This window comes from Paroedura picta, chromosome 14 (genome assembly GCF_049243985.1).
Source record: "Paroedura picta isolate Pp20150507F chromosome 14, Ppicta_v3.0, whole genome shotgun sequence".
In the NCBI taxonomy this organism is placed as follows: domain Eukaryota; kingdom Metazoa; phylum Chordata; class Lepidosauria; order Squamata; family Gekkonidae; genus Paroedura; species Paroedura picta.
The window spans coordinates 38,694,369-38,721,329 of NC_135382.1; the positions used below are offsets into that span (position 1 = coordinate 38,694,369).

At 53.3% G+C, this 26,961-nt stretch overlaps 2 protein-coding genes across 12 annotated transcripts; one reads left to right on the plus strand and one right to left on the minus strand.

Annotated features, from left to right (window-relative positions):
• Positions 1-5,265: 5,265 nt before the first annotated feature.
• Positions 5,266-16,150, minus strand: MTHFSD (methenyltetrahydrofolate synthetase domain containing). 11 transcript variants are annotated; one of them, XM_077310308.1, is made up of 9 exons: positions 16,037-16,150; positions 15,391-15,494; positions 13,932-14,045; positions 13,442-13,513; positions 13,109-13,222; positions 12,078-12,168; positions 11,800-11,912; positions 11,108-11,233; positions 5,270-7,787 (listed from the first exon to the last, which is right to left on the minus strand). In XM_077310308.1, exons 1-9 carry the CDS (start codon positions 16,068-16,070, stop codon positions 7,245-7,247), a joined length of 1,311 nt encoding a protein of 436 aa, XP_077166423.1. In that variant the 5' UTR covers positions 16,071-16,150; the 3' UTR covers positions 5,270-7,244. The 11 variants fall into 11 exon arrangements, with proteins under 11 accessions (XP_077166427.1, XP_077166423.1, XP_077166428.1 ...); XM_077310311.1 differs by lacking the exons at positions 13,932-14,045; positions 16,037-16,150 and adding exons at positions 13,782-13,895; positions 15,616-15,940 and having other exon boundaries at positions 5,275-7,787; XM_077310307.1 differs by lacking the exon at positions 13,932-14,045 and adding an exon at positions 13,782-13,895 and having other exon boundaries at positions 5,276-7,787.
• A 3,781-nt stretch (positions 16,151-19,931) lies between these two features.
• Positions 19,932-23,035, plus strand: FOXC2 (forkhead box C2). Its single transcript, XM_077310209.1, has one exon. It carries the CDS (start codon positions 20,505-20,507, stop codon positions 22,047-22,049), a length of 1,545 nt encoding a protein of 514 aa, XP_077166324.1. The 5' UTR covers positions 19,932-20,504; the 3' UTR covers positions 22,050-23,035.
• Positions 23,036-26,961: the final 3,926 nt, after the last annotated feature.

The following is a 26,961-nucleotide window of genomic DNA, read 5'->3' on the forward strand; positions in this document are numbered from 1 at the left end:
AGAGGCCTGCCAGGATCATCCTGCAGTATTTTAGAATGTTTTCAGCACTCGAGCTGGATAATTGCAAATTCTCCAGGCTTTTGAACAATTTCCAGACCTAAAGGCTGCCTGAAAAGCAATCTAGAGACATGGCTGTTCCTGCCCGTGTGTGTGAAAGCCACGGCTGTTTCCCGCAGTTCCCTCCCATTTGGCAAAGCTTTCTCCCTTCCCAGGTCCTCCTCGCCTTTAGCTTCTTCAAAATCATTTTCAAATGAAATCAGTGGATCCCCGGGCAATATTTGTCAAGACACAAAGGGTTATGACGCGGCTCCTGTTTTGAAGGGGTTATTTTGAACGGGTTGCAGTTGACTTCGGCCCAGAATTTGGGTTGAGTTCTCAGGTTTCCCCTTATGATACCGGGAGCCTGTCCTGCCAGAACAGAAGCTTGTTCTCCCACGACTGCTTAAACCTAAATTTATTTCAAAGAGGAAAAGAAAAAGGGAGGTTTAGAATAGGTCTGCAGAAGGTGACAATGGAGGGGCAACTATTTAAACCAGGGGTAGTCAAACTGCGGCCCTCCAGATGTCCATGGACTACAATTACCAGGAGCCCTTGCCAGCATTCGCTGGGAATTGTAGTCCATGAACATCCGGAGAGCTGCAGTTTGACTACCCCTGGTTTAAACGGAGTCTGCTTTAAGAGGCTCCACCCAAGCTGATCCCAGCAGGCCACATTCAATGTCTACGGGAGCTCTGTGTGAGGAGCGCAGTCCTCTGACCCATGGGCTCTGGCGCATACCGCACGATTAACATTTTTCTGCGAGATTGCTTCAGCCTACCGAAATTAGTTACGTTCCCTTTTGCAAACTCATAGCAGGTTGGATTCCTTTCCTACGACAGAGAGGAAGGCACAGGTTTCTCCCCACGCTCTGAAGATTTCTTTCAGAGATCCGCTCTGCTGTTCGTGGAAAGACTCTTTCATGTGTGGGAGAAAACCCTGGGCTCCAAGCAGGGAGACCTTCCTTTCATGGGCTGGGTTGCCTATCCGACCCCCAGCCCCAATTGAAACCCCCTTTGCACATACTGAAAGAGCCATAGTACTGTTTCCAAAATTTTGCCATTAAAAACTGACCTGCCGGTGTCTTGCAAACATATAAGTTTAATATCTTGCATGTCTATTTCAGCAATATAATCTCCAGTTCTACACCCCCCCCCCCCAAAGGGTTTTGCCTCCACGGGGCTGCCAGTCGTTTCAATGAGGTTTTTGCAGGAAATATTTTCGTGAACCGTGCTATTCCCCCCCCTTGCTTCCAATCAAGCCGTCTCTTCACTGAAATCAGCTTTTGCAAGATCAACTCTTTTTCCCCTCCCTCCCCTCTTCTCATTTTCCTCCCCCCCCCCCCTGTTCTCCAGACCCACCACAGTTACGGCCTCTCTGGAGATCTACCTCTCCCGAAGCTGTTTCTTTTCAGACCTGATTATTCTGGGCTGGGGATAATTTCTTTCGGCTCAGTTTACAGTGAAATTATCAATAGCGGTGACCAAAGCAATTAATGACACAAATGCCTCATTGCATGCAGCCCCGGCCTGGTATATATCTGGCTCTTTCTGTTGTGTGTGTGTTTGTTGGTTGTTGTTGTTGTTTTAATCTTTAAAAAAAAATCAAAATGACAGGACAGGGAGAAACATAACCCTCTCCTCCAAACTGAAATAACAAAAGGTAGTGTTTTGTTTTGTTTTTTTCTTAGTTTCACTCTCCCTGTTCGTAGTAGGGATATTTTTTGAGGAGCAAAGTGTTTGTGAAGCTTCTCCCCCTTTCTCTAAATAATGCCCGTCAATCAAACACCAGTGAGAAAAGCTACCTTGCTATGGTGTGGAGTGTGGATGTGTTTTTAGGGCTCCAGTCTTAAAAGCCCAGAGGGAAATGTCCTCACATTTCATTTCTGCCACGTGGTCTTTGTCTCTCACTTCCCATTGCTCCTGAATTTGAAATATCCAGTATTAAAGTATCCAAGGGACGGTAATCAGCCTTATCCTAAATCAGATCCTTGATTCTTGAAGATCAGCCTCCTCTACTCAGAATGGCAGCTGCTCTCCAGGGTCTCAGGCCAAGCTCTTTCCCATCCCCTCCTGTCTGGTCCTTTTAACTGGAGATGCCGGGGATCGAACCTGGGACCTTCTGCATGCCAAGCAAAGACTCTACCACTGAGCCACCTCTTTTGTCAAGCATGCCAAATAAATTTTCCACACTTGCATCTTGTGCAAGCTAAAAAATCCAGCTACAGTGCCGGACCTAGCAAATGACAGTCTGGTTTGACCTTGTTGAAGGTCAATCTGCCACATTGATTTCGAAGGAAGAGATGAGCACACCTGTTCTATCAAAATCCGTTTGGGAAAGAGACGACTTAGAAAAGGATGCACAGGGTGGAGAGAGTGGACAAGGAGAACTTTTTCTCCCCCCAGTGAAGCATCCAATGAGGCCAATGGGCAGTAGGTTCAGGGTGGACAAAAGGAAATGCTACTTTACACAGCAAGGGCTAAAAATGTGGAAGATGCAGTCCTTGCCACGGGAACAGATGGCTTTAAGAGGGGATTAGAGAAAGGTCAATCAGGGGCTATTAGCCAAGGCAACTTAAGGGAGCCTCCACATTCAGAGGCAGTCAGTCTGGAGACAGCAACAGGGGAATGCCTCAGCCTCTATGTCCTGTTGCTGGCCCTGCAGAGGAACTGGTTGGCCACTGAGCAAGACAGGAGGCTGGACTGGATGAGCCCCTGGCCTGATCCAGCGGGGCTCTGATGTTCTTAAAGATCAATGGGTTTGAGGTGTCAGTCGTGCATGCCGTGACTTGAGAGTAAATTCCACTAATACAAAGGCACCAGTAACCAAATGTGCATGCTCAGGACCAGGGTGTTAATATGCACAGGGCCACACTCACAAATCGTTGGGATCAATTCTAAGGCCATAATCCAATCACTAGAGTCAATATTTTATCCCTTCCCTCTTAAAAACTCAAATCCAGAAATACCCATAATTGGCATTTTTTAAAAATTGAATTTGAATTGTCAGGATACTGTCTTACGACTTTTCACATATTTCTAGAAGGTATTTCAGTGAGTTACTCGAATGACTCTGCACAAAATTGGGACAATCCATGTCCCATTTTGATTCAAGGAGTTCATTTATTTTATATGTTTTTACATTTTATTTGTTAGATTCACTGGCCGCCTCTTCCTGAAATAGACTCAGGGTGGCTCGTATCAATGTGACATATGCACCTAGTGAAATATAATACTTCAGTCATTCTAAAAGGACACAGGATTCTCCCCTCCTCCCTTTTGTCTTTGCAACAACCCTGCAAAGTTGCCCAAGTTGAAAGCGGGCGTCTGTCTGGTCCCAGCTCATGCAAGCAGGGATTCGAACACAGCGCTCACTCATCCTCGTTCGGCATGTTAACCACTGCACCCCACTGCCTCCCTCCCTCCCTCCCTCCGCTATCTCCAACCAATGTCTGCAGACGCTTCTAAGGCCCGGGATTCCAGAGCAGGCTGCATTCCAGGGAGAGTCTTTTCAACTCCTCAAGCCTCACGTCTCGCAAGATTTATTGTTCGTTTCCACCGTGATTAAGCCCAGTTTGGCTTAATCTGTCTGAATAAACTGATAAAGCCGGCCTGGAGCTTGGCGGGAGAGGGTCCCTGTCCATCGGGGGACCACCTGCCAAGAGAGGCCTGGTCTCCAGATGCCAGGAGGGACTCACAAGAGCCTCATTGGATGGGGAGAACCAACCCGCCGTAGTCCGCGGATGCTAAATATTCCCCAGGCCACTGAGTTCAGTCTAAACAGGGAGCTTGACCACCCCCAGGCTGTGGCGCGCCAAAAGTTCAGCCCTCTGCAGAAGTGAATCTTCCCTTTTACATATTCAGTCCTTCTCTCCCAGCCTTCCGTCGTCATGGACAGGATGCCTGGGGGAACCCGCAGCAAGGTGAGGAGCAGTAGGGTGCCCCCCCCACATGCATGCAAAAAGAACCCCCACAGACTTAAAGCAGTGAATAACATCAGCTGAAGAAAATGCCAAAGCTATCATGGTAAGAAGGTAGCACTGCTTGATTCTTCTCTGACTGGGTGCTCATGAAGTTTAAATCGGCTTTCGCTGAATTGTTTTGACCTGTCCTGCTGAGAGAAACGCTCCTTCAAGAAGACAACCCTTCCCTCTTCCCTCCCCTTCCCTCTTCCCTCCCCTCCCCTCCCGTTGGGGTAGTGGCCAAGAACCCATTAAAAGGTTGCTGAAATGGAAGAGGTCCTCTACTGAAACCCAACAACCCTTTCCCGTTTTCTCTAATTCTGTGCTCTCCGTGCCTTACTGGTGGAGACCACAGTGGGAAACAGAACTTGGAAGAACCAGCTCAGTTGCTGGATGCCTCTTGGCTTCAACACATTCATCAAAACCCCTTTATTTATTTATACCCTGCTTATCTGGCTTACAGCATGTTTCTTCCCTGTTATCCTGGCAACAACAACCCAGGTGGTAGGCCTGGCCAAGAGAGAGAGAGACAGAGAGAGACAGAGAGAGACAGAGAGTCAGGAAGGATGAGAAAGTCACTGAGCAGCTGATTTATGTCCGGTGTGCTGGAGCACAGAATATGCCCCCTATTTCCTCAAAGGCTAAGGTCACCCCCAGATTACAGGAACCGCTGCCTGCATTTCAGTTCCTCCACTGACCAGATCTAACCCCACTGGCAGGTGAGCCACAAATTTTAAAGGGGGGGGGAGAGGGGAGAACATTCTTCTTCTGGTTTTTGTAATGGACACAAACTGAGTGGGTGCAATAGAAACCCGGGTGACAAAAGGCGAACGGTTGTTTTGACAAGAGGCAAAACTCTCCAAGATGCAGCAAGATCTTGTGTGTGTGTGAGTGTTTGTGCGTGCATGCGTGTCTACACTTGTCCCCTTTCAGGTGCAAAGTCCTTGAGTGTCCTCCCCCCTCTCCTGGGATCCAGACATGCGCTAATCCTCCAATTTGTAAGGAAAGGATTATCTCTTCCAAGATGGCTTCTGCTACCTGCATGGAGATTTTAGTGTGTAGAGAACTGTATATTTATTTATTATTATTCGATTTATTTCCTGCCACTATTTCCTGCCACCAAAGCCAGCTCGTGGCAGCTTACAATATCCAATATTTATTTAGATTTAGATTTTTAGACCGCCACCCCTGGACTCAACCAGCTTGTGGCGGTTTACATAAAATCTTTTTTTTAAAAACCCATAAAACTATACCCATACAAAACCAAGAGGTTTTGTAAAGTCACAACTGCAGATGTTCCCTTCTCAACTGTGGAACGGTGAGAGCCATTACGGCCCCATCCTTCTCCTCTCAAGTTTGGGGAGACTGGGAGGCGAATTCCTTGAACGGGATGGACTTCGACCAGGTCCCTCCACCAGCTGGAAGATGTTTCAATGTGCCAAGAGCTCCACCTGCTGGGCATCATGGCTAAGGAGACCTGGTGTGCCCCGAAGCTGGCGGTCACTTCTCACCTAACCTCCTGGAGGTTTACTCAGAGGTAAGTGCGCATCGGAAAGCAGCAAGTACCATTTGGAAATGGATATTTAAAAGACACATTGCGATCATGTGAAGCGGCCTCAAATTAAACCAGACCATTGGAGGCCTCGCTTCAAAAAGGACAGGGACAAAATGGAGCGGGGGCAGAGGAGAGCGCCGAGGATGATCCGGGGCCAGGGGACCAAGCCCTGGGAGGAAAAGCTGAGGACTTGGGAGTGTTCAACCGGGGGACACACATATAGAGTGTGTGTGTGTGTGTGTGTGTGAATTGCCAGGAAGGTTTAGCTGGAGTTCAGATGCATAATTAACTGAGCAATTATAGCTGTGGCAGGACTGAGGCGGTAGAACAGTTTGATCTGAGTCCAGGACCACCTTCAAAGCCTACAAGATTTTGGGGGGAGAAGCTTTCGGGAGTCAAAACCCAGTTCCTTGTTGGTGCCTTAAGCCGCTCCTGGAACCGAAGAATGAGACCCTGGAGCTGCTCCACAATCATCCATCCTGATAGACTGAAGGAGCCCCTTTTGCAAGCTCTTCCTCAATCACGTCCTTCCGGCCCGTTTAGGTGGGCTTTGCCTCCCTTTCCTGGCACTTAAGGCTTTCAGTTCCCTGCAAAGCGGAAATTCATTTAGAAAGGCCAAAAATATCCCCCTGGGCTCCTGGAAACTTCTTTCTGCGCAAAGCCCTCCATGCGAATGCTGCTTCGAAGGCAAACCCACACCTGGAAGGGCAGGAGAGAAAAATGCTTCCCGGGGGAGTTTCAAGGAACCAGGAGTTTGCGTACAACAGGAACGGCAGGGCCTGCTTACACGCAGCAGTGAAGAATGACCCCATATATCAGTCGTCTGAATAATTGTTTCCTCTCGGAGGCGAAAACTTTGCTCTTTCTGGACTCTAAACAGGCCAAAGCAGTTAGGAATCTTCTAGGAGGCTGCCTCTCTTGGACATGTATGAATTCCATGAATTTTATTTAGATCAAAATGTGAATCTGGGTACTTCCCCCCCCCCCCCCCGCAACAAAGAGACTCCAGGGGACTCACTGTAAACCAACCAGAAGGAAAACAGACAGTGGTGGTCAGTCATACATCACATTCCGGGCTCAACAAAGTGCCCTATTTCTCACCTAAAGAGAAAGCTGTGCTTCCACCAACTTCCTTCAGATCAGCAGAGTTGACCTTCTGGCTTCTCCCAAGAGCCCATCCTGCAGGGTTGCCAACCTCCAGGTGGTAGCTGGGGATCTCCTGGGATTACACGTGCTGGAGAAAAGGGCTGCTTTTCAAGGTGGAGTCTACACTGTACCCCACTGACGCCCTTCCTTCCTCCGGCTCCACTTCCCCCTCATGCTCTGTCCGCGTAAAGGAATTTTAACTGTCGAGGACCACTGGGAGTGGTTTTGCAAAGACAAAGGTACCCTTTCACAGTACTGGAGGTTTAGAAATCTGCTAAAGCAGGGGTAGTCAACCTGTGGTCCTCCAGATGTCCATGGACTACAATTCCCATGAGCCCCTGCCAGCATTTGCTGGCAGGGGCTCATGGGAATTGTAGTCCATGGACATCTGGAGGACCACAGGTTGACTACCCCTGTCCTAAAGGATTTTTGAAAAGGATTTCTTGGGGTTGGGGAACCTCCTGACTGCTAGAAACCCTGCGGAACATCCTTGTCCTATGAGGAAGCCTCTGGGATCAGAGGGATGAAAAATCTTTGACCTGGGGCTCAGTCAGTAGCTGCACGAAGCACGGGGCTGCTTCTCTGATCGGCCCTGCACTGTCCGCTGGCTGTTTTGTGGCGTTGGGCCTTGGCAGCTTCGACTCTCAGGACGCAGCCATGGAGGCTGAGGCCTTGCAGTGCTAAGGTGGCAGCTTCGGCCGTTGCTTTGTCCCCGTAACGGAGGAAAGCTCGGTGCTGGGCCCCCTGCCACGTGAGCTGCACAGGGGTGGCTTGGCGCTCCCTGAGGGCCGCCTTGAGTTCGCTCACTCTGGTGGCTGGAGGGATGTTCCCCACAAACAGAGTGGAGAGTCCTCGGAGGCGGTCTGAGCTGGCGGACACAGACTCTCCCCTGGGGCTAGCTTGGCACAGGCCAGGCTCCTCCGGCCAGGCGAGGTTTTTGGGCCGAGCATCCATGGCTCCAGTTGCTGCCTCGACAACGGCGGGGACATCTGTCCGTTCCCCTTGCAGGGTGACATCTTTGCCGGCTCGTTCCTCTCTGCAACGAAGGCTCCGCAGGATTGGGATCTTCTCCAACGTTTTGTGACTGACCTGGTGCATAAAAATGGAGAGAAAAGTGAGGCTTTAAAAAAAACAGAAGATGGTGCTATCAGATGAATTACGGCAGGGGTAGCCAACCTGTGGTCCTCCAGATGTCCATGGACTACAATTCCCATGAGCCCCTGCCAGCAAATGCTGAATTAGTGCATCCGGTCAAGGCAAGACGGAGCACAGTTAAGATGGTGGATTCTAATTTGGAGGCCCAGATTGGATTCCCCACCCCTCCTACACACGCAGTCAGAGTGGTGACCTTGAGCTAGTCACAGTTCTCTTAGAGCTGTTCTTACACAACGGTTCTCTCAGAGCTCTCTCAGCCCCCTCTACCTCGCAGGGTGTCCGGGGAGCGGAAGGGAAAGATGTCTGTAAGCCACTTTGGAATTCCTTTGGGTAGTAAAAGCAGGTATTAAAAAACAGTTCTCATATATTATTCTTACTTTACTGTCAACAAGGGATCCAGTACAATACAGGACATATTGTGCAAATTGTTAAAGTAGTCACACAATAGTTATTATACTACTCTCCAGTGGTTTATTCCTCACCAGTAATGCAGAAGATGGAGCACAAATATCACCAAGAAAAAATGGTTTCATAATTGGGGCGGACTAATTTGGTAGAGGCCAAGGCAGCTCTCTTACTATCTGAATCCCTCCCGAGAAAGATCCCCCTGCTCGGAGGTCCGGATCCTTTCTATTCAGCTCACCTCTTTGAGTAACGTGATTCTTAAAACCACCAATGGGGAGAAGAGGATTTCTTCTTTCCTCTCCCCTCCCCAGAGCCCGGAATTAGAAGCGTTTCCCAGATTTTGTCAACTTGTGGAATGCCCGGATTTTATGCTAATTCAACCAAACAGGAAAAACATTCCCCCCCCTCCCCATCAATTTCTCACAAAACTAATCCTGCTTGGAAGCAAACCAGGTCTGGGGAGTTTCAAAGCAAATGCCTCTCACTCCTCCAAGGGGACGAAATCCATGGACAAGGGAAGTTGCACGTTTATTGGTGGCTTAATTTAGACTCCTCAAGACAGCAAGGAGATAGAGGGAGGGCATGCCCATGGGAGGGGGGGACTGGCTCTCCCTGAAGATAGCATCTTCTTCCCTGGACTTTATTTGAAGGTCTCCCCTTCCTTCCCCCTCAGATCCAGCCTTCCCTCAGCACCTGGAGAGGGAGAAAGACCTTTTTTGAGCATCCTCAGGGCCACAAAATCAAACCCTTCCAGGCACAAAATGTGAGCTGCTTTGGTCATCTAAGAAGATGAAGAAGAGTTGGCTCTTATATGCCACTTTTCACTACCAGAGGAAGTCTCAAAGCGGCTTCCAATTGCCTTCCCTTTCCTCTCCCCACAACAGACACCCTGTGAGGTGGGTGAGGCTGAGAGAGCCCTGATATCACTGCTCGGTCAGAACAGTTTTATCAGTGCCGTGGCGAGCCCAAGGTGGTTGCATGTGGAGGAGCGGGGAATCAAACCTGGCTCACCAGATTAGAAGCTGCCACTCTTAACCACTACACCAAGCTGGCTCCACCAGTGCCCCCATGAAAATGGGCATCACCAACAGATGTCCATGCATATCCCTACTTGGTGTCATGGGGTGACTTCGGGCCTTTCTGCGCAGGCAACCAGCTGGAAGGCCCCGAAACAATTCACAAGGTTAGCTTGGATATGAACTGTAATTCCAGGGGATCCCCAGGTCCTGCCTGGAGACTGGACCCCAAGATGACAGAAAGCACTCCACCGGATCCTTGACCCCAGCATCCCCCTCGGGGGGGGGGGGCTCTGGCAGCTGGTACTGGATTAGCCTTCAAAAGGCTCCAAGGCCCACCCTCCTTAATGGGGCCAATCCTTCCCCTTCGGCCTTCCACTCATTTAGGAATCCTTGCGTAGCAGCGAATACCAAGCTTGCCGCGACAGGCACACCACTTTCCACCTAGCCTACCTCACAGGGCTGTTTTGAGGAGACAGTGCAGGAGAGAACAGTGTAAGCTGCCTTGGGTCTCTGCTGGGGGGAAAGGTAGGGTGTAGATCAAGTAAAAACGCAGAGGAGCTTGCTTTCTATCATTGGCCTTTGAAAAACCAGAAAAGGAGCCAGGGATTTCTGAGAAGGCTGGGTGCCCCATTTCATTCCAGCAAAAAAGTATCACAGTCTGCATTCCATTCTGGCCGATGCCTCCGATGAGCCAAAACTGTGGCTGGCTTATGCATCTGCAGCGTCTTTTAAGGCACCACAAGACTCTGGTCCGGTTTTTTTTGCTGCTACAGCTCAGCCCGCCTGCCCTCCCGGGCCGAAAAAGAAGCATTTCCAGGGGCCGCAGTGACTGTGAGCAGATGGCAGGCCCTTTGGAGCAGAGTGGGAGGGGGGCCCTCTGCCCGGAGGGGAGGCCTTTAATCTCTCCCTCGGGGCCGATAAGATGCAAAAGGAGGCAGCGCCTTGATAAAGGGGCCCAGCAGGCCCGGCCCGACCCTGTCTGCCAAGGTGTCAAAAGTGGCACTGAGATGAAAGGGTCCCCGGCTGGGCGGACGGAGGCATCAGCCAGATCTCTGCAGATATCACTGGTGATCAGAGGGGGGGGGGAGCAGAGATGGGCTGATAAACTATTTATGGGGACCCCATTCCGACACTAGAGCAGAAAAGGATCAAAGCTAGCGAGATGGAGCCAGGCACGCCAGATCCCAGGCCAGGAGAAGAGCAGGGCTACGGAGACACCCACTGGGCTTCCACGTAAAGCGCTAGAGCTGGAAGGGGCCTGAGAGGCCATCCGGCCTAACCCCCTGCTCCAGGGAAGTGATCCAGACCTGCAGATGTTCAGCCTGGAGAAGAGGGGTTGAGAGGGGGCACGATAGTTCTCTTGAAGTATCTGAAAGGAGGGCAGGGAGAGGATCTTGCCCGCAGGGGGAATTGGACAGAGGGGATCGGACAAAGCTTTTGCACAGGAAGCCCCAGGCTGAGCCCCCCCACCCCCTATCTGCAGTCCAAGGATCATGTGAAGCTGCCTTCTCCTGAGTCAGACCCTCAGGCCCTCAAGGTCAGTCTTGCCTACCCAGACTGGCAGCTGCACTCCTGAGTTGCCGGCAGAGGCCTTTCCCATCACCTACCACTTCCTGCTTTGAGCTGGAGATGCCGGGGGTGGCACCCAGAACCTTCTAAGCACCAGGCCAATGCTCCACCCCTGAGCCACAGCCGTTCTGCTTCTGCTGCTGGCAGAAAGATCTTCCTCTTCCCAGACCCCTGAGTTGTGTATTTGAGCCACAGAGCACCCAATGGGAGAGCCAGGACCCTTTCCCACCCGCTGAGTGACTTGCAGGGGACCCGGGTTACCTTGGGCCATAAGATCCCCTGAGGCTGTGGGCGCCTGCAGCCGGTCCGGATCACTCTTGTCGGGGTGAGGATGTAGTCCACGGTCAGGTCGTGGTCGCCCAGGAGCGCTTCTGGTATGTCCACGACCTGCCTCAGGGAGTAGAAGAGAGTCCTCGCTTACTGGAACAAATGCCAAAGCCACACTATCAACGTCTTGTTTTCTAAAAGTCAGCCAAGTGTGCCAGCCAGGATTTACAAACACCGCCCTGCCAACACTGGGTTCGAGAGCAAAACAGGTCTGAAATTTCCCTAGAAAGTAAAATGACTAAACTGAGGTTCCCAGATGAGAAGACAAGCTACATTCATATGGGCAGCTGCACTGGCCTGAAGCAGCAGAATAAGGTTTGCATACAGGGGCACAAACCAGAGACCCTGGATCAGAGGCAGAGCCTCTGCTGGGCATGTAGAAGGTCCCAGGTTCAATCCCCAGCATCTCCAGTTAGAAGGACCAGGCAGGAGGGGATGGGAAAGACCTTGGCCTGATACCCTGGCTCAGGGGCAGAGCCTCTGCTTGGCAGGCAGAAGGTCCCAGGTTCAATCCCTGGCACCTCCAATTAAAAGGACCAGGCAGAAGGGGGTGGGAGAGACCTCCACCTGAGACCCTGGGAAACTCCTGCCAGTCTGAGTAGACAAGACTGCAACGTTATCGTTACCTGGCAGTCATGAACGGCCGTGACGACAACCGTGTCCTCTCTCACAGCTCCCATGGAGACCATCATGCCGTATTCCATGTCAGCAAAGCCTTCCCCTTTCCCAATCCGCCATCCTAAAGGAGGGCGCCGTAAAGAAGCAAGGAAATTAGGGTATTAATGAATTAAATAAATCAAAGGACACCAATGTCCTTCATGCCTGAGCGTGGAGTCTCAAGTCAACCCTGAGCCTTGTAAATTCGTGCTCCAAGGAATGTGTCCCCCCTCCCCCCACCACATACCTTTCTCGGAAACAGCCACGGAGCCCACCACCACCAGGTCCACGTGCACATTTGCATCCAGCCCGACAGGTACGCTATAATCCCTGACGCCCTGGGAGGGAAACCCAGCAGAGAGAGAAAAGCGTATAAGCCAGGATTCCCCCCTCTCCAGGGAGAACTCCAAAAACAAAGTTCTTCTGTACCCACTATATGTTGAATCCTTGGCAGCCTACCCAAATGGTCTTTCAGTGATTCTAAGGTAACTTCCGGCTGGAAGAAATTATATCTCAAATCTGTCCATACAAGACCCTGGATGAATCTGGGGCAAACTTGGTAAAGAGAATGTTAATTACTAGCTACAATGTATTTTAATTTGAACTTGAAATTTTATTGACTCTCATGGTCTGGAATTGTCCTGCTGTCCACGGTATCTTTTTTATCTGCATTGTCATCTGATTTTTGGCCTAGTACCGCATTAATGAACGGTTTGTTTGTTGGGTAATACAAGATTTCCAGGACACATGCCGGCTTTCTCTGTGTGGGCACTAGAGGGCAGCAGAGGGCCACTTTTGCTATGTTCCACGCCATCACAGGGGCGTCCAAAAGCCACTGACGTCACCGATGCTGTTAATTCAGTCTGGGATTCTCCAAAACGACTGTTGTTTGTGTTGTTTCCAGAAAGGGGGAAAGGAACAGACACGCAAGGACCAGACTGAGAAAGGGCAGAGCCACAAAACTCTTCTCTGGCCACTCTTGTTGCTGTTCCGCTCGGGTACCCTCTGTGGTTCCTGGATCCGGCTCAAGTTTCTGAGAGGAGGAGGAGGCAGTGGAGAGGAAGCACCTGCCCCTGAGCTCATGGCCAGAACTGCTGGCCTAAGCATCTTCCCCTGGGTTCCAGACAGACCTTTCTTTTAAATTGCCAAGCATTTTGGCTGAAAAGGTGTGTCAAAACGCAACATAAATAAATAGTCCCAAACGTATTCTTGGAAGGAAGGCAAGCAAAGAGGCCAGGCTCCTCTCCTCCCTTCCCCAGCCGGGTTTCTGATTCCTACCTGCGAGGTAGCACATTTTCTCAGGGTGTCCTTGGCTGCCCCCGGGGGAGGGACGATCCGGTTGAACAGTCCGGTTCGCAGCCGTGGAGTTGGCACCAGCAGGGTCTTCCCGGCCTGTGAAAGACATAGGCAGGGAGGGCAAAGTGTCACGTGACCCTGAAAACTGGGTGTCTCCCTTGACAGAGGTTGACCCTGAGCCAGGCCGCACCAGGGGGCAGGCCATGAGCTCCCCTCAAGAAGAAGAGCTGTTCTTTTGTACCCCGCTTTTTACTACCCAAAGGAATCTCAAAATGGTTTACAATTGTCTACCCTTCCTCTCCCCACAACACACACCCTGTGAGGGAGGCGAGTCTGCGAGAACTGTGTCTGGCCCAAGGTCACCGAGCAGACTGCATGTGCAGAAGGCTGTAGGGAATCAAACCAAGTTCTCCAATTAGAAACCATTACACTAAAGCTGCTTTACAATAACCTACCCTTCCTCTCCCCACAACAGACACCCTGCAAGGTAGGTGCGGCTGAGAGAGCTCTGAGAGAACTGTAACTGCCCCGAGGTCACCCAGCTGGCTGCATGTGGAAGTGGAGAGAGGAAACAAACCTGGCTCTCCAGATTACAGGCCACTCTTCTTAACCACTTCACCAAGCTGGCTGTTCATTACCTGGAAAGAGTCGTTACCTGGAGCACGGCCAGCCGGACTCCCTCCAGAGGTTTGTCCGGGTCCACCTTGACCTCTCTCGCTTTCCCAAACACCTCCCATTTTTGGACCAAGTGGTTCATCAGGAAAGACCCCTGTGTCGAGAAGAACACCAGAAACGACAGACTCACTTCCAGCGTTAAAAAGCGGATGTCTCTCTGTGGGGCGTCAGGGTTTACTTTAACCGTCTTGGCGCATCGGAATTCCTGCAAATCTGGAAGCCTCAGGCAGGCCTGTGGGGCACCCTGTTTTGGCAAGAGGGGGCCGCGTCAAGGAGCCTCTAAGCCAGGGTTCTCCCCTTGTGCCCACACACTCCTTTGGTGGCACTCACCAAGACTCTAAGCCAGGGGTAGTCAAACTGGGGCCCTCCAGATGTCCATGGACTACAATTCCCAGGAGCCCCCTGCCAGCATTCGCTGGCAGGGGGCTCCTGGGAATTGTAGTCCATGGACATCTGGAGGGCCGCAGTTTGACTACCCCTGCTCTAAGAAATCGGTGGGGCCAAATTGGGCTCCTGAGCAGTTGGGTATTACAGATCTCACTGGATGTACAGATTAAAGTAACCACACTGTTGACTTGTATGTATGTATGTATGTATGTATGTATGTATGTATGTATGTATGCATGCATGCATGCATGCATGCATGCATGTATTATTGGGCTTCTCTCCCGCCACTTCTCCAAAGGTGGCAGTTTACAAGACAGAAACCATAAAAGCCCAATAAAAGCCCATACATTAACAATACCCTCCCAAAAGTGACAAGATTGGCGGGGAAAAGCTCCCTAACCCCCTCCCCCCACACACACACAGGCAGGTTGGGCAGGGTGCACAGATGTCAAGGCGGAGACCTGATTCCACGGAGGGGCCTGGTCAACCTTATGCCCAAAGACCTGGCGGAAGAACTCCATCTTGTAGGCCCTGCAGAACTGTTCAAGTTTTGACAGGGCCCTCAGCTCATTCCACAGGGAAGGGAGGGGGGGGTGGAGGACCGAAAATGTCCTGGCCCTGGGGGAGGCCAGGCAAACTGCCTTGGGCCCAGGAACCTCCAGCAGATTAGCACCTACAGAGCAAAGAGCCCTGCAGGGGACATAAGGAGACAAGCGGCACCTGGGATAGTCAGGGTCCAAGCAGCAAGTGGCCTAGAAGGTTAACACCAAGACCTTGAAACTGATTCTCTTATTCCTTCCTTGCTTTAGGATGGTTAGGGCTGATCCTGCGTTGAGCTGGACTAGATGGCCTGTATGGCCCCTTCCAACTCTAGGATTCTGTGATTCTGTGATTCCTAGTGTTTTTTTTTAAAATATTCCTCTTGTTCTGGGCACTTGGGCTTTATGTGTGTGTGTGCGCATGTGTGTGAGATTATCTCCACCTTCCAGGCCATTCCGTTTGTGGTTACACCCCCCACCGTATCAGCACTCCAAAGGAGCTCACAAGAGCAAAGGGACTGGGGATCAGCACCTGCAGGAGTGGGGCTAGCAGGGAAAACATGCAGATAAGCTCCCCCCCCCCCCATTTTATTATGAGAATGAAGGATGGCCAATTGGGGGGTCTTTCATTCCTATGATTATTTCTTAAGCGTGCAGCTGTACCTTGAAATTTGGAATCCGGTGATGGACAGGCCTTGGGAAATCAGCTAAGTTATTGGCTTCCATGTAATCCCAAACCTTCTGTCGGAGGTCCCACTTGGAAACTCCTTAGGAAGAGGATGGACGTTACAGTGTATTCCTACCTGCTTTTAAAGTCTTGTTTGGCTGTTTGTTTGCTAACTCATAATAGCCTTTTCTCCAAAACCAATAAAGACCTTTCGAACACACCTGCTTTGTCTATCCACAGTCATTTATTCCCCTGCTCACTTGGCTTTGCCATTGCCTGCCTCTGCGCGGTGCCCGTGGCCCTCCTCGGTGCTCACCTATCCCGATAGAGACGGATGGAGACCCTGTATGGTTTTCAAGGGCGGTGGAATCCCCCCTGGAGGAGATGGCCGCTTGGGAGGGATTTGGGGAGTGACCCCAGCCATATAGTTCCCCCCTCCAAAAGCGGCCATTCCCTCCAGGGGAGACTCCACGCAATTCCGGGAGATCTCCAGTCACCACCTGGAGGTTGGCACCCTGGGCAATAAGCGCATTAAGGGCAGGCGAGACTAAGGGGCACCCCGTCCCTTAGCTGACCCCCCCCCAGCCCCGCCCCGCCCCAATTCCTGGGCACCCCTTTCATGCTCCCCCCCCCCCGTCGTACCGGGGCTCAGGCGCGCCCCCGCGGCGCGCTCCATGCCTCCCCCCGCAGCCAGCCCCGGCCCAGTGGCTACATTGTAGCGCCGCCCCGCGCCTGCCCGGCCGACGGCGGCCCAGAAGGGCCATAATACGCCACGAGAGCGAAACGCGCCGGGGGAGGAGCCCGGCGTCGTCCGATGAGCGGATTGGCTGGGCCAAAGGGGGCGTCGCTCCGAAGCCCGCGGCGGCGCGAGGAGACAGTTTTGCAAACTCTTGCAAAGAGGCGCCCGCGAGCCCCGGGGGGAGAAGGACCCGCGAGCCCCGGCATTCCGACGAGCAGCCGCAGAGACGCGCGGGTGCCAGCCAGGCGGGCAAGGGGCCTTTCTGTCCGGGCCCAGAGACCGGGGCGCCGCCAAGGCGTCGTCTGCGCGGCTCAGCCTCCCGGCCCCCACCGCCGGATCCCTGGACCCCTTAGTCCACCGCGTAGACCTTGGACGGGGTTCCCTCCAACCCTCGAGGCGGCTCTGTGGCCGTTGCTCCGTAACAGCATTTCCAAAGGGAGCCCAAGGCGACACGTGTCAGTGCAAAAAAAAAAAGAAAAAGGACGAAAACAACGGATCCTTTCAACTCGTGTGAGCTGCATAAAATACATATAGCAGAAAAAGCGGCAGACAAATGTCATATTTGAAGCAGATGCAAACCAGCTGAAAAATAAATGAAATGTGCAGATGTGTACCCCCTCCTGCCCATGTACATGTACCCGTCGCAGATGTGTATTTGCCTGTCGCTACCGTGTTTCAAGTTCCTCGCATCTATGAACGCAGCTAATGTTGCCTCCTGGTTTGGTCCCCAAATTTCCACCCCCCGAAGCTGATTGCTCAGGTGGGTTGCCGTGTGGGTCTCAGCCCATAGGGCGAAGTTTGAATCTGGGGGCACCCTTAGGACCAACAAGATTTAATTCTGGGTCCAGGCTTTCGGGGGCACGCACACCTCTGTGTAAACGCAGCATTAAACCTCGTTGGACTTTTGCACTTTGCCCCACCCTTGACTTTTTTGATGCAATCCGCCTTGAGTCCCGGACAGGAAGGCGGACTGCAAGCGACGGGAAGAAAAGCAATACAAGAGCCCTGTATTTCCGACAGGGGGCTGCCTTTCTTAAAGCTGCCTAGCCCTCGTTCTCGGATTACATATAATCCGTCTTCATCATTTATTTGATCGATCCATACAAGGGATTTGTAGACCTGCTGCCAGCCCTATATGTATCGGAATGATTTTGTCAGCCCCGCCTCCAAATCTTTCCACCCCAAAGATACTGCTATCCTCAACAGCTACACCAGCGTAAACGATGTTCATCCCTGCGTAAGAACGCACACAAGCTATGAATGTGAAGCAAGCCATAAAACCGTTCCCAGGCGCTTTGGTGGAACGTTTCATTTAATGGAAACGTCCTCTGTTGTTTTTAAAATTAGGAATCTATCTAATAAATTAGGTTCTATTTCCCCACCACTACACGCACACGCGCTTCAATAGCCAAATGATTAATCTGCGCTACGGGGCTTATTCCACTAGATGTCGCTATTTTTCGCCATGCCTACCCCGTTCCGTTTTTCCCAGGGCAACGTTTAATTCCTCCTTCCGCCAGGAGAGGGCAGCACAGTCCAGCGAGTGACTCGGTCGCCTTGAAAAAATCCCGAAGGATGTTGGAAGGGGCGAAGCAATGCAAATTATTTATTTATTTGGTCGCTTCTTTTCGCGACAAAGAATGCGATCGCGCTTCTACAGCCGCCAAAGGCTCCGCGACACTTTGCGGGCGTTCAGAGAAATTAAGAAAGCGATGCAGCTAAAGGTAAATGCCATTCATCTTGTGTCACTTTTTTTTTTAATTAAAGAAACAATATATGGGGATCGGGATATTTAAGCACGAAGAAGCGTCCTGTATCACTCGAAAGCTTACTCGCAGGATTTTAAAGTGTGAGACACAAGCCCTCCATTTGTGTTACAATCGCTCAGTTTTGCCAAAACAAGAAAGGAAAAAAGAAAAAGAAAAAAGAGGGGGGAACTCCAAAAAGAGCGGTCCCATGAAGGTTCCGGAGCTTGTCGCAGTTTTTAATCTATATTAAAAATGCATCTATTTGATTCCGTAGTCTGAAGCCGCCCTTTAATAATCACAAGTCCATAATAGAAGCCATCCACAACTAAATGCACTCCGAGGAGGAACGAAAGACCTTCGCGGGCGATAAACCTGTCCCGAAAGGGCGAGATCCTGGCTCCTGGGCTGGGGCGATGTTGGCCTTTTGGACACGAAACCAGGAAGGAGCGCCCTTCCCCTTCCTCGTGCGGCGGATTTCACTTGTCCCGACTCCCTGAACGCGAGACCCGGCCTCGATTCCCGTGCCGCTCTTCCCGTGACAGTTCCTGCCGTGTCCTTTCAAGGCAGACCCCGGGGTCACTGGCCGAGCCGGACAAACGAATTTCGGGGTCGCGCAGCTGGTCTCTCGGCCGCTCGCCTTCTCGGGGCGAATCTCGTGTGCCCTTTTCGCGGTCACTTGTCTTTTCTTTCTCCCGAGGAAGCTGCAGAGCAAAAAACGAGACACGGTTTTTTCTTCTCTCCCTTTCCTCAGGTTCTCCGTCTTGCATTTCCTTTCCTTCGAAACGAAATCTCAAAACGTCCCCCTTCCGTCTCCGCCGTTAGAATCCGGACCAGAGGTCGCTTTCCTCCGGATTGTGGCGATTCTCTGGAGGTAGATCGTCCTCTGCGCGTTTCCCAATCCGAGCATCGGATTCCTTCCCTCTTCCAAATAAATTCACCAAAGATTCTCCTAACCCGCGGCGGATTTCTCTTGGACTTACACTGTTTTCAGACCCCAAGGTTCCCCCTCCGCAGTAAAATCTATGGGGACCCGAAACCAAGAAAGGCCCCAATACTTCCTACCCGGTCCTATATAATAATGCAATTAATCACTATAACGACATGAATAAAATTACGGCACCAGATGCGCGCAAACCCGCGTTCTTGGAAGCGCGTTGGATTAAGGTTGAGTGGTGCTGAGTTCCCGGGGCGTTTCTCAAAGACCGGGCAGCGCAAACAGCCCTCCCCGGCGAGGGGTCGAGGCCAGCCAAAGGCAGACGGGAGCGGGTCCCCGGCCTCCGAAGTGGCGGGTCTGTGCGCTTCCCGAGTTTGCCGAACTGAACCCCGCCAACCTCCCCCTTCGTTACAAAACAAAGACAAAACTGGCCAGAAACAAGATCCACGCAGGATCAGAGGGGGAATCGGGCGTTTTTTAAAAATAAAATTTAATCTTCACGATGGACGGGGCGGGGGCGGGAGAAGAAGATCACACCTGTCTGCTTTGCGCCCCTTCCCGTTCCCTTCTGCGCCTCTTTTGGGAATGAGACGAGCAGGGGGAACGCGGGAAGCGACCCCGCCGCCCGAGGCTGCCGTCCCTCCTGACCCGTCGCGGAGGACCTCGAGGAGGGGGGGGGGGAGGCCGGATCCGTGGTTTGGTCGACGGGAGCAAGGCCGGCCGAAGTTGGCGCCGGGAGGGGTGGCCGGGACGGGCTCGAGGTGTCAAGAAAGGAATGAATCGGGATGAATCGGATGAGTCGGGCGGGCAACGAAAGGCCCGCAGAGCCCCGCCCTCCCCCGGCCGCCGACGGCGCTGGAGGGGAGCCGCACCCGCGCCAGTGGTCCCGGGACGGAGCGGCGGCTCCGCTGCGCTCGGGGGCAGAGAGAGCCCGACCCCCTCCGGCCCGTCCCGTCCGGGCTGCCCAGCCAATGACGCGGCCCGCGGTCCCGTCCTGGGGCGCCTGCCTCTGGCGCGGCCATTGGCCCGTCCGCCGCCCAGGCGCGCCGCCATTGGCGCAAAGTTGGCGGCGGGGGCGTGGCCTGCGGGGAGGCTAAAAAGGGTCCCGGGCGAGGAAGAGTTGGGCAACTCGGCGCCGAGGCCCGTCCGGGGAGCTGCTGCTGCGCCTGCTGCGGCGGCGGGGCCGGAGCCGGAGCCGGGCCGGGAGCGCGGCGGGGCCGGAGCGGAGCCGCGGAGCGCAGCCCGGGAAGCGGAGTGGATGTCGGGGCGGCGCCTCCCCTCTCGGCCCGCCGGACTGGCCCGTCGTCGCCTCGCCCCGCCGGCCCGCCTCCCGCGGCCGGCCCTCGACCCGCTGCGCGCCGCCGTCTGACTGCCCCCTCCTCGCCTCTCGGGCGGCACTGCGACCCCCATTCCCCCCGGCCGCTGCCCTCGTCCTCGGCTGCCCGCTTCGACCGCGAGCGAGGCGCCTTCGAGAGCGGCGGGCCGGCAGGAGGAGCGCGGGCTTCCGACGGCCGAAGGATGGAGCCGGCGTCGGGGCTGTAAGCTCCCCCGGGTCTGCTGCTGCGCTCGGCAGGCGGCCGCATCGCCGCGGGGAGGGGGGGGAGGTCTCTCTCTGCCCGCCTCCCTCCTGCTCCTGCCCCTCCCGGGCGCCTCCTGCCCGCCTCCCGGGCCCGCGGGAGGAGCGCCGCCATGCAGGCCCGTTACTCGGTGTCGGACCCCAACGCGCTGGGAGTGGTGCCCTACCTGAGCGAGCAGAACTACTACCGGGCGGCGGGCACCTACGGCGGCATGGCCGGCTCCATGGGGGTCTACTCGGGCCACGCCGAGCAGTACGCGGCGGCGGCAGCGGCGGCGGGCATGGGCCGCTCCTACGGGCCCTACCACCCGCACCAGGCGTCGGCGCCCAAGGACCTGGTGAAGCCGCCCTACTCGTACATCGCGCTCATCACCATGGCCATCCAGAACGCGCCGGACAAGCGCATCACGCTCAACGGCATCTACCAGTTCATCATGGAGCGCTTCCCCTTCTACCGCGAGAATAAGCAGGGCTGGCAGAACTCCATCCGCCACAACCTCTCGCTCAACGAGTGCTTCGTCAAGGTGCCCCGCGACGACCGCAAGCCCGGCAAGGGCAGCTACTGGACCCTCGACCCGGACTCCTACAACATGTTCGAGAACGGCTCCTTCCTCCGCCGCCGGCGCCGCTTCAAGAAGAAGGACGTCTCCAAGGACAAGGAGGACGCCCTGCGCGAGCGGCCGCTGAAGGAGGCGCCCAAGGCGCCCGACGGCCTCGCCAAGGAGCCGCCCGCTCCGACGGAGAAGAAGGTGGTCATCAAGAGCGAGGCCGCCTCGCCGGACCTGCCCGCCGCCGTCGTCACCAAGGTGGAGACGCTCAGCCCGGAGAGCGGCGGCGGCGGCGGAGCTCTGCAGGACAGCCCGCGGAGCGTGGCCTCCACGCCGTCCGTCTCCACGGAGAGCTCGCTGCCCGGCGACCCCCACCACCCGGGCGCCCCCAACGGGCTGTCGGGCTTCAGCGTGGAGAACATCATGACCCTGCGGACTTCCCCGCCGGGGGAGCTCAGCCCGGCCGGCCGGACGACGGCCCTGAGCGGCCCCCTCGGCTACGGCCAGGCCCAGCCGCCGCCGCCCTCCCTCTACAGCCAGGCCTGCAGCCAGGGCGGGCTCGGCGAGGCCGGCGGGAGCTACCAGTGCAGCATGCGCGCCATGAGCCTCTACGCCGGCGAGCGGGCGGCGGCCCACCTGTGCGGTCCCCCCGCCGGCCTGGACGACGCGCCCCCGCAGCAGCCCCAGCAGCCGCAGCAGAGCAACGGCGCCGCCTCGCCCCTGGGCGGCCTGAGCCTGGGGTCCGGGGGACAGCAGCACCAAGAGGCACCCCTGCCCTCCGGACACCCCCACCACGCCCACCACCACCCGCACGCCCTGCCTCACCCCCAAGGCGGCGGCGGTGGGGGCGGGCAGGCCGCCTCGTGGTACCTGAACGCCCCGTCGGAGCTCAATGCGCACCTGTCGGGCCACGCCTTCGCCTCGCAGCAGCAGGCCTTCCCCCCCGTGCGGGACATGTTCAGTTCGCACCGGCTCGGCCTGGAGACGGCGGCGCCGCTGAGCGACCCACAGGTGAGCACTAGCGCCAGCTGCCAACTCCCCTACCGCTCCGCGCCCTCCATCTACCGCCACGCAGCCGCCCCCTATTCCTACGACTGCGCCAAGTATTGAGCCGGAGAGGAGGAGAGGAACCGCCGCCCACGAGGAAGGTCGGGGGGCCGCCGCCACGGGACGGGCCGGGCCAGGGCCACCCGTCGGAAGGGGCCCTTTGCCGGCGGGGAAGCCCCCCTCGCTCCGCGCTCTTCTGTTAAAACCCGAGGTCCGCCCAGAAAGCAAAGCCAGAATGGAGGAGAAGGGGGTGGGGGGCGCTTTAGGAAAGGCCACAATGCTGGACCCCCGAAAAATAGGATCTCCCCACCAGGGAGACAAAGATTAAATTATGATGATGGGTCGCTAATTCCGCAAAGACCTCTGGGCTCCAGACGGATGGGGAAGGAAGAAATATAGGGGCGATTCTATGTCTTATCTATATATAGATATATGGCCTAGTTGGGGGTGGGGGGGACTTGCGGGGTTTTCGGTGAGGAGAATTTCGGTTTCCTGCGTCTGTAGATATGCCTGGGTTTTGGAGCTGGCTTGCGTGGAGAGCCGTTAATATAATATTTAAAGTTGAGTTCACTGGATTGATCCTAATGTGTTATTATTAATATTATTATTATTATTTTGCCTTCCATATTTTTCGCCCGCTGCCAAATTGAACAAAAAAAGTTAACTTTCTTTTTCTCCGCGTGTGTCTTTGTGAGTGTGTCCGAGAAACCATCGAATTGCCTTTTCTTTTAAAGTTATTCTTTTATATATATAAATATAAATATATGACTAATTTATTTTTTTGCGTGTGTTTCCCTGTGAGGGACTTTACGGAAGGGAGGAAAATTCACAAAGCAGATTGGATACCTTCAAAGGAAAACTGACCCTCAACTGTGTGCCATTTGAAATATATATATTTTTTGTATAGTAGATTTTCTCTCCAAACGAACCAGTCTTTTTAAAAAAAACAAAACCCAAGAAATTCCGTGCCACGGTTCTTCGTCTCCTCGTGTGGTCTCGATTGTTGTACTCCTGTTGGAAAAAAAAATAAATTTCCTTGTTCTTTGTTTCTCTTGGGAAGTCTGACCCATGTTTTCACTTTTTTTATTTTGCTAATTTGCTGAATCTCTCCCCCCCCCCCACATACACATGCAACCCCCCCTTAAAACCAACTAGACAAGGAAGCATCTAGAAAGAGGGAGTTGATTTGTGCAGATGGGAAAGAGAAGGAGAAATCGGGAACGGGGCTGGCTTCACCGGAGTCCGGAATATGTCACTTGGGAATGCTTGTTGACATGGGGGTCTCACCCCTTTGGGCTCCCCTCATATTCCCCCCCCCCCAGGTAAATCATACCAAAAACTTTTATCATCTTTAAAACTAGCTGGAAGGTGCAAGGGGGGGGGGAGACTGAGCAGAAAATACTTTCTCAGGATTCCAAAGCAAATACTTTTAAAATGTGAATAAACACAGAGAGAGAGAGAGCAAAAAAGGGTTTTCTTGGGATGATGGGGGTGGGGAGAGGAATTTCACCAATATTTAAGCCTCTCTTTCAATCGGTTCTGTTTGCCCAGTCCTCCAACAAAGAAACTGCTCCTGGCCCAGGCAAAACAGGGAGAGAAACTGCCTAAATCCAGGGACTCCAGCCTGAGATCCCCCGTCTCCTTCGCCCTTGTTTCCTTGCAAAAAGGCTTTCCGAAACTTTGCTAGCTCCAGTGAGGCAGCTGAGTTGAGCGGGAAGCCCCCCCTGTCTGCTCCAAAGTCCCGGCCTTCTCCGCAGCCCATACCCCCCACCCCCACCCCTTGGCCACAGTTCCTGTTCAAACAAAGCGTGCATTCATGCTCCTGGGCATGTACAAAGTGCTTGACCTTCGGCTATCTCCCGAAGCATCTTACAAAGGTGGGAGAATGTGGGTTTTGTGATAGAGATCAGGGAAGGAGGGGTCTGAAACGGTTCCGTGGATGTGTGTGAAGGCTATGTTAAAATATTTCGCCCTGCCCGCTAAAGTTGGCCGCTCCTCATGTGTAAATTCCTTGACAAATAAGCCTAGGACAGAGGCACAAAGGCCTGGGAGATCCCTTTCGCTCTTCTTCCATGCTTTTTGCCTCTCTGAGTCTTTGCCAGCTCCTCAAAACCCCTTTCCCACTCGATCCCAGATTTGGGCAGACTGGCTGGTTCAACTTTCCGCCTCAAGCTTTTACTAGGAGGAGTAAATGAAAGCTGGCCAGGATGGGGCTGGCTGAAGGGCTGGTGGCAAAGAAATACAGCCAAAGAAAGGAACATTCCCTCCCCCTTTTTCTTTTGAGGGGGGGGAGGAGATGGTCTCGGTACCAATTCAGTGTCAAGTGAGTTGGTTCCTGCTCAGATTCCATCTGCAATAGGAGAACAATTATACTGCCCAACCTGGTGGGCTTTTTATAGCGATGAGGTGCAAAGTAGCCGAGGTGGGGCAGAGAGCAGCAGACCCCTGGTGAGTTTGCTCTGCCCGGCTGCTGGTTTGTGGGCTGGGTGCTCCGGGGTCTGATCCGGACAGCCAAGGGCTCCTTTGGATATTCTTAAGGCCAAGTGGAAACGGAGGCTCTCTGAGGTGAGCGATGCTTGGTTTTGAAAGAGGACATATGCAGTCATTCTTTGTTAAGAGCACATTTCTGCTATGAAATAAGGGCAAGATGATGCTATTGAGCAGGGGGAGTCAAACTGCGGCCCTCCAGATGTCCATGGTCTCCAATTCCCATGAGCCCCTGCCAGCGAAGGCTGGCAGGGGCTCATGGGAATTGGAGTCCATGGACATCTGGAGGGCCGCAGTTTGACTACCCTGAGCCAGCTAAAATCCTAGTTGATATCTTTGACATTCTCTAGTGCCTGCTTATTTGGGAGATTATAAGCACCGAACTGCCCAATAACTTGCCCCCCCAATCCAGGACGTTTATTTAAAAAGAAATCCCCTTTTGCTCAGCCAGGCTTTGTCTCCAGTAAGTGGCCATGTACTTGCAGGTCAAATGGTGTTCCCTGTTATCGGGGGTTACAAGTTTTAAGGGGATTGATTAGCCGTGGGGATTCTGCTGGATTCAAAAGGCTGCGGGCAGAGCGGCATTTAAAAACAACAAGAGCCTTGGTTGTCCAGAATGGGAATTGTAAACACCAGTCTTGATTCGCTGAATTACAGCAAGTCTTTAAGCCGTTTCACTGGGAGGGTGGCACAGAAGTCAAACAAATAAATGTCTCTTGTGCATTTAAAAAAAAAAATCCTGCCCATTTTCCAAGGAGGGAGCCTCCCTTTTTATCACAAGAAAGCTTAGGGTACTATGCAACTGTATCTAAAAGAATTGCTTAAAAAGTCTGGCTTGTATTTAGTCAGCAGTTCCACTTTTATTTACTATAGCTAAATATCTAGATTTTTTAAAACTCTCTCTATATATGTTTCTTTCCTGATAAGGCAGACAGATGGCGAACCAGTGGGCCGTCTTCCCTTCACAGAAAGTTCTGTTGATGTCGTGTGTTGATGTACGGCCCCTGCAAATGCCACTTAGTCTATTAGCGCCCGAGGTACCCCTCGCCACTTTGAAAATGAAGGCCCAGAGCCTTCCCAGAGCCACCCAAGAGATCCAGCAGCTCCCACCAAAGATTTTGATGGGATTTGCACGGGGACCAAGTTCATTCCATTGGACTTCCTTGCTTTCCACGGCCCCTGGCCCTGTTGTTTGCCTGGCAGTTTTCAGACCCTGAAACCAGAATGGCTGCCTAGGGAGAACTGCTCACAGCTTCTGTCAAATGAGACATTAGGGGGGGGGGGTTGTCTAGTCACGAAGGCTGCTTCTGAGGGGGAAATAAATAAATATGGCAAGGATCTGGGCTTGTTTGGTGAAGGACAGGCTCCTTCCTTAGAGTGTCAATGCAATTCCAGTCTGCTTAAAATCTGAGGGCTAAGGAGATGTGCCCTGCCATGTTAGGCAGGATTTTATCAGACCTCGAAAGCTAAGCGGGGTCAGCCCTGCTTAGTGTTTGGATGGGAGACCACCAGGGGAGTCCTGGGCTGCTACGGAGAGGCAGGCCATGGCAGGCCACCCCTTGGATGTCTCTTTCCTCGAAAACTCAAAGGGGGGGGGGGTCGCTGTATGTCAGCTATGACTGGTTGGCAATTGACAGTTTAGATGACCTCAGAATTCCTCTGTTTTGGTTGGTGACTTGCTGGATTTGATCAAGAAGTTTTGCCAAATATGAGCATCTTCGGAGGGCAGTATAAATTAAAGCCATGTTATTGGAAGCTTTTAAAGTGACGGTTAGAAGGTTGATAATTAGCCTTGGGGGAACCAAGGTCAAGATGGAGGCAGATGAAACCTCCCAGGCTGTTCATGTTCAGGTGACAGCGATAACCTTGACAGAGTGGGTCTCTGGGGTTGTCGAGGAACTGGGGTTCCAGCCTCATGGGATGGAGACGTGTGGTCCCCATGTCTGGGAAAGTTTCAGTGGGAAAGTGTGCAGGCCGAGATAACTCCGACTTCCAGCTGGAAAAGGACCGTTTTTGGCTACGGAAACCTGGTTCTCCCCTTCGATATGAGGGAAAACTCGGCACAGGTTGATTTGATATTTGGCGGCAATATATTTTTTTTCTTTAGAGGGAGTCCATACAGATGGGGGCCATCATGGAGGGTCAGCCACACCGTGAATCGTACAGGGTTTGCATCTGTTTAGATGTTATTTGAGTTTTGTTCTCCCCGTTCCTTGACTGTTTGCGTTCTGTATTGTGATACACCCCCCCCCACGTGACAAGGCCAAGCTAGAGGCCTCCGTGGCATCTGAGCTGCAATTAAAGGGTGCCGCTACGTGGCCACGGATGTTGTCACCATTGTGCTGAAAAAGCATTTCCATGCTCTCTGCACCCAGGCCTGCACAAGGCATCCCTGCCTCAAATACCCTTTCAAATTAGTTACCTCCACCACTAGTTTAACTTTCCTTTTTGGAATCCCGGATGCGCCAAGCTGTCCCCTAGCCCTGTG

Excerpts from the sequence above, each read along its gene's own strand:
- MTHFSD (XM_077310308.1), bottom strand. The coding sequence starts at position 16,070 with ATGGAGCGCGCCGCGGGGGCGCGCCTGAGCCCCG. Across the intron at positions 15,495-16,036 it reads GGGGGCGCGCCTGAGCCCCG|GAGTTTCCAAGTGGGACCTC; the intron begins GTACGACGGGGG and ends CCTCTTCCTAAG. Across the intron at positions 7,788-11,107 it reads AGGGGATCTTATGGCCCAAG|GTCAGTCACAAAACGTTGGA; the intron begins GTAACCCGGGTC and ends TTTATGCACCAG.
- FOXC2 (XM_077310209.1), top strand. The coding sequence starts at position 20,505 with ATGCAGGCCCGTTACTCGGTGTCGGACCCCAACGCGCTGGGAGTGGTG.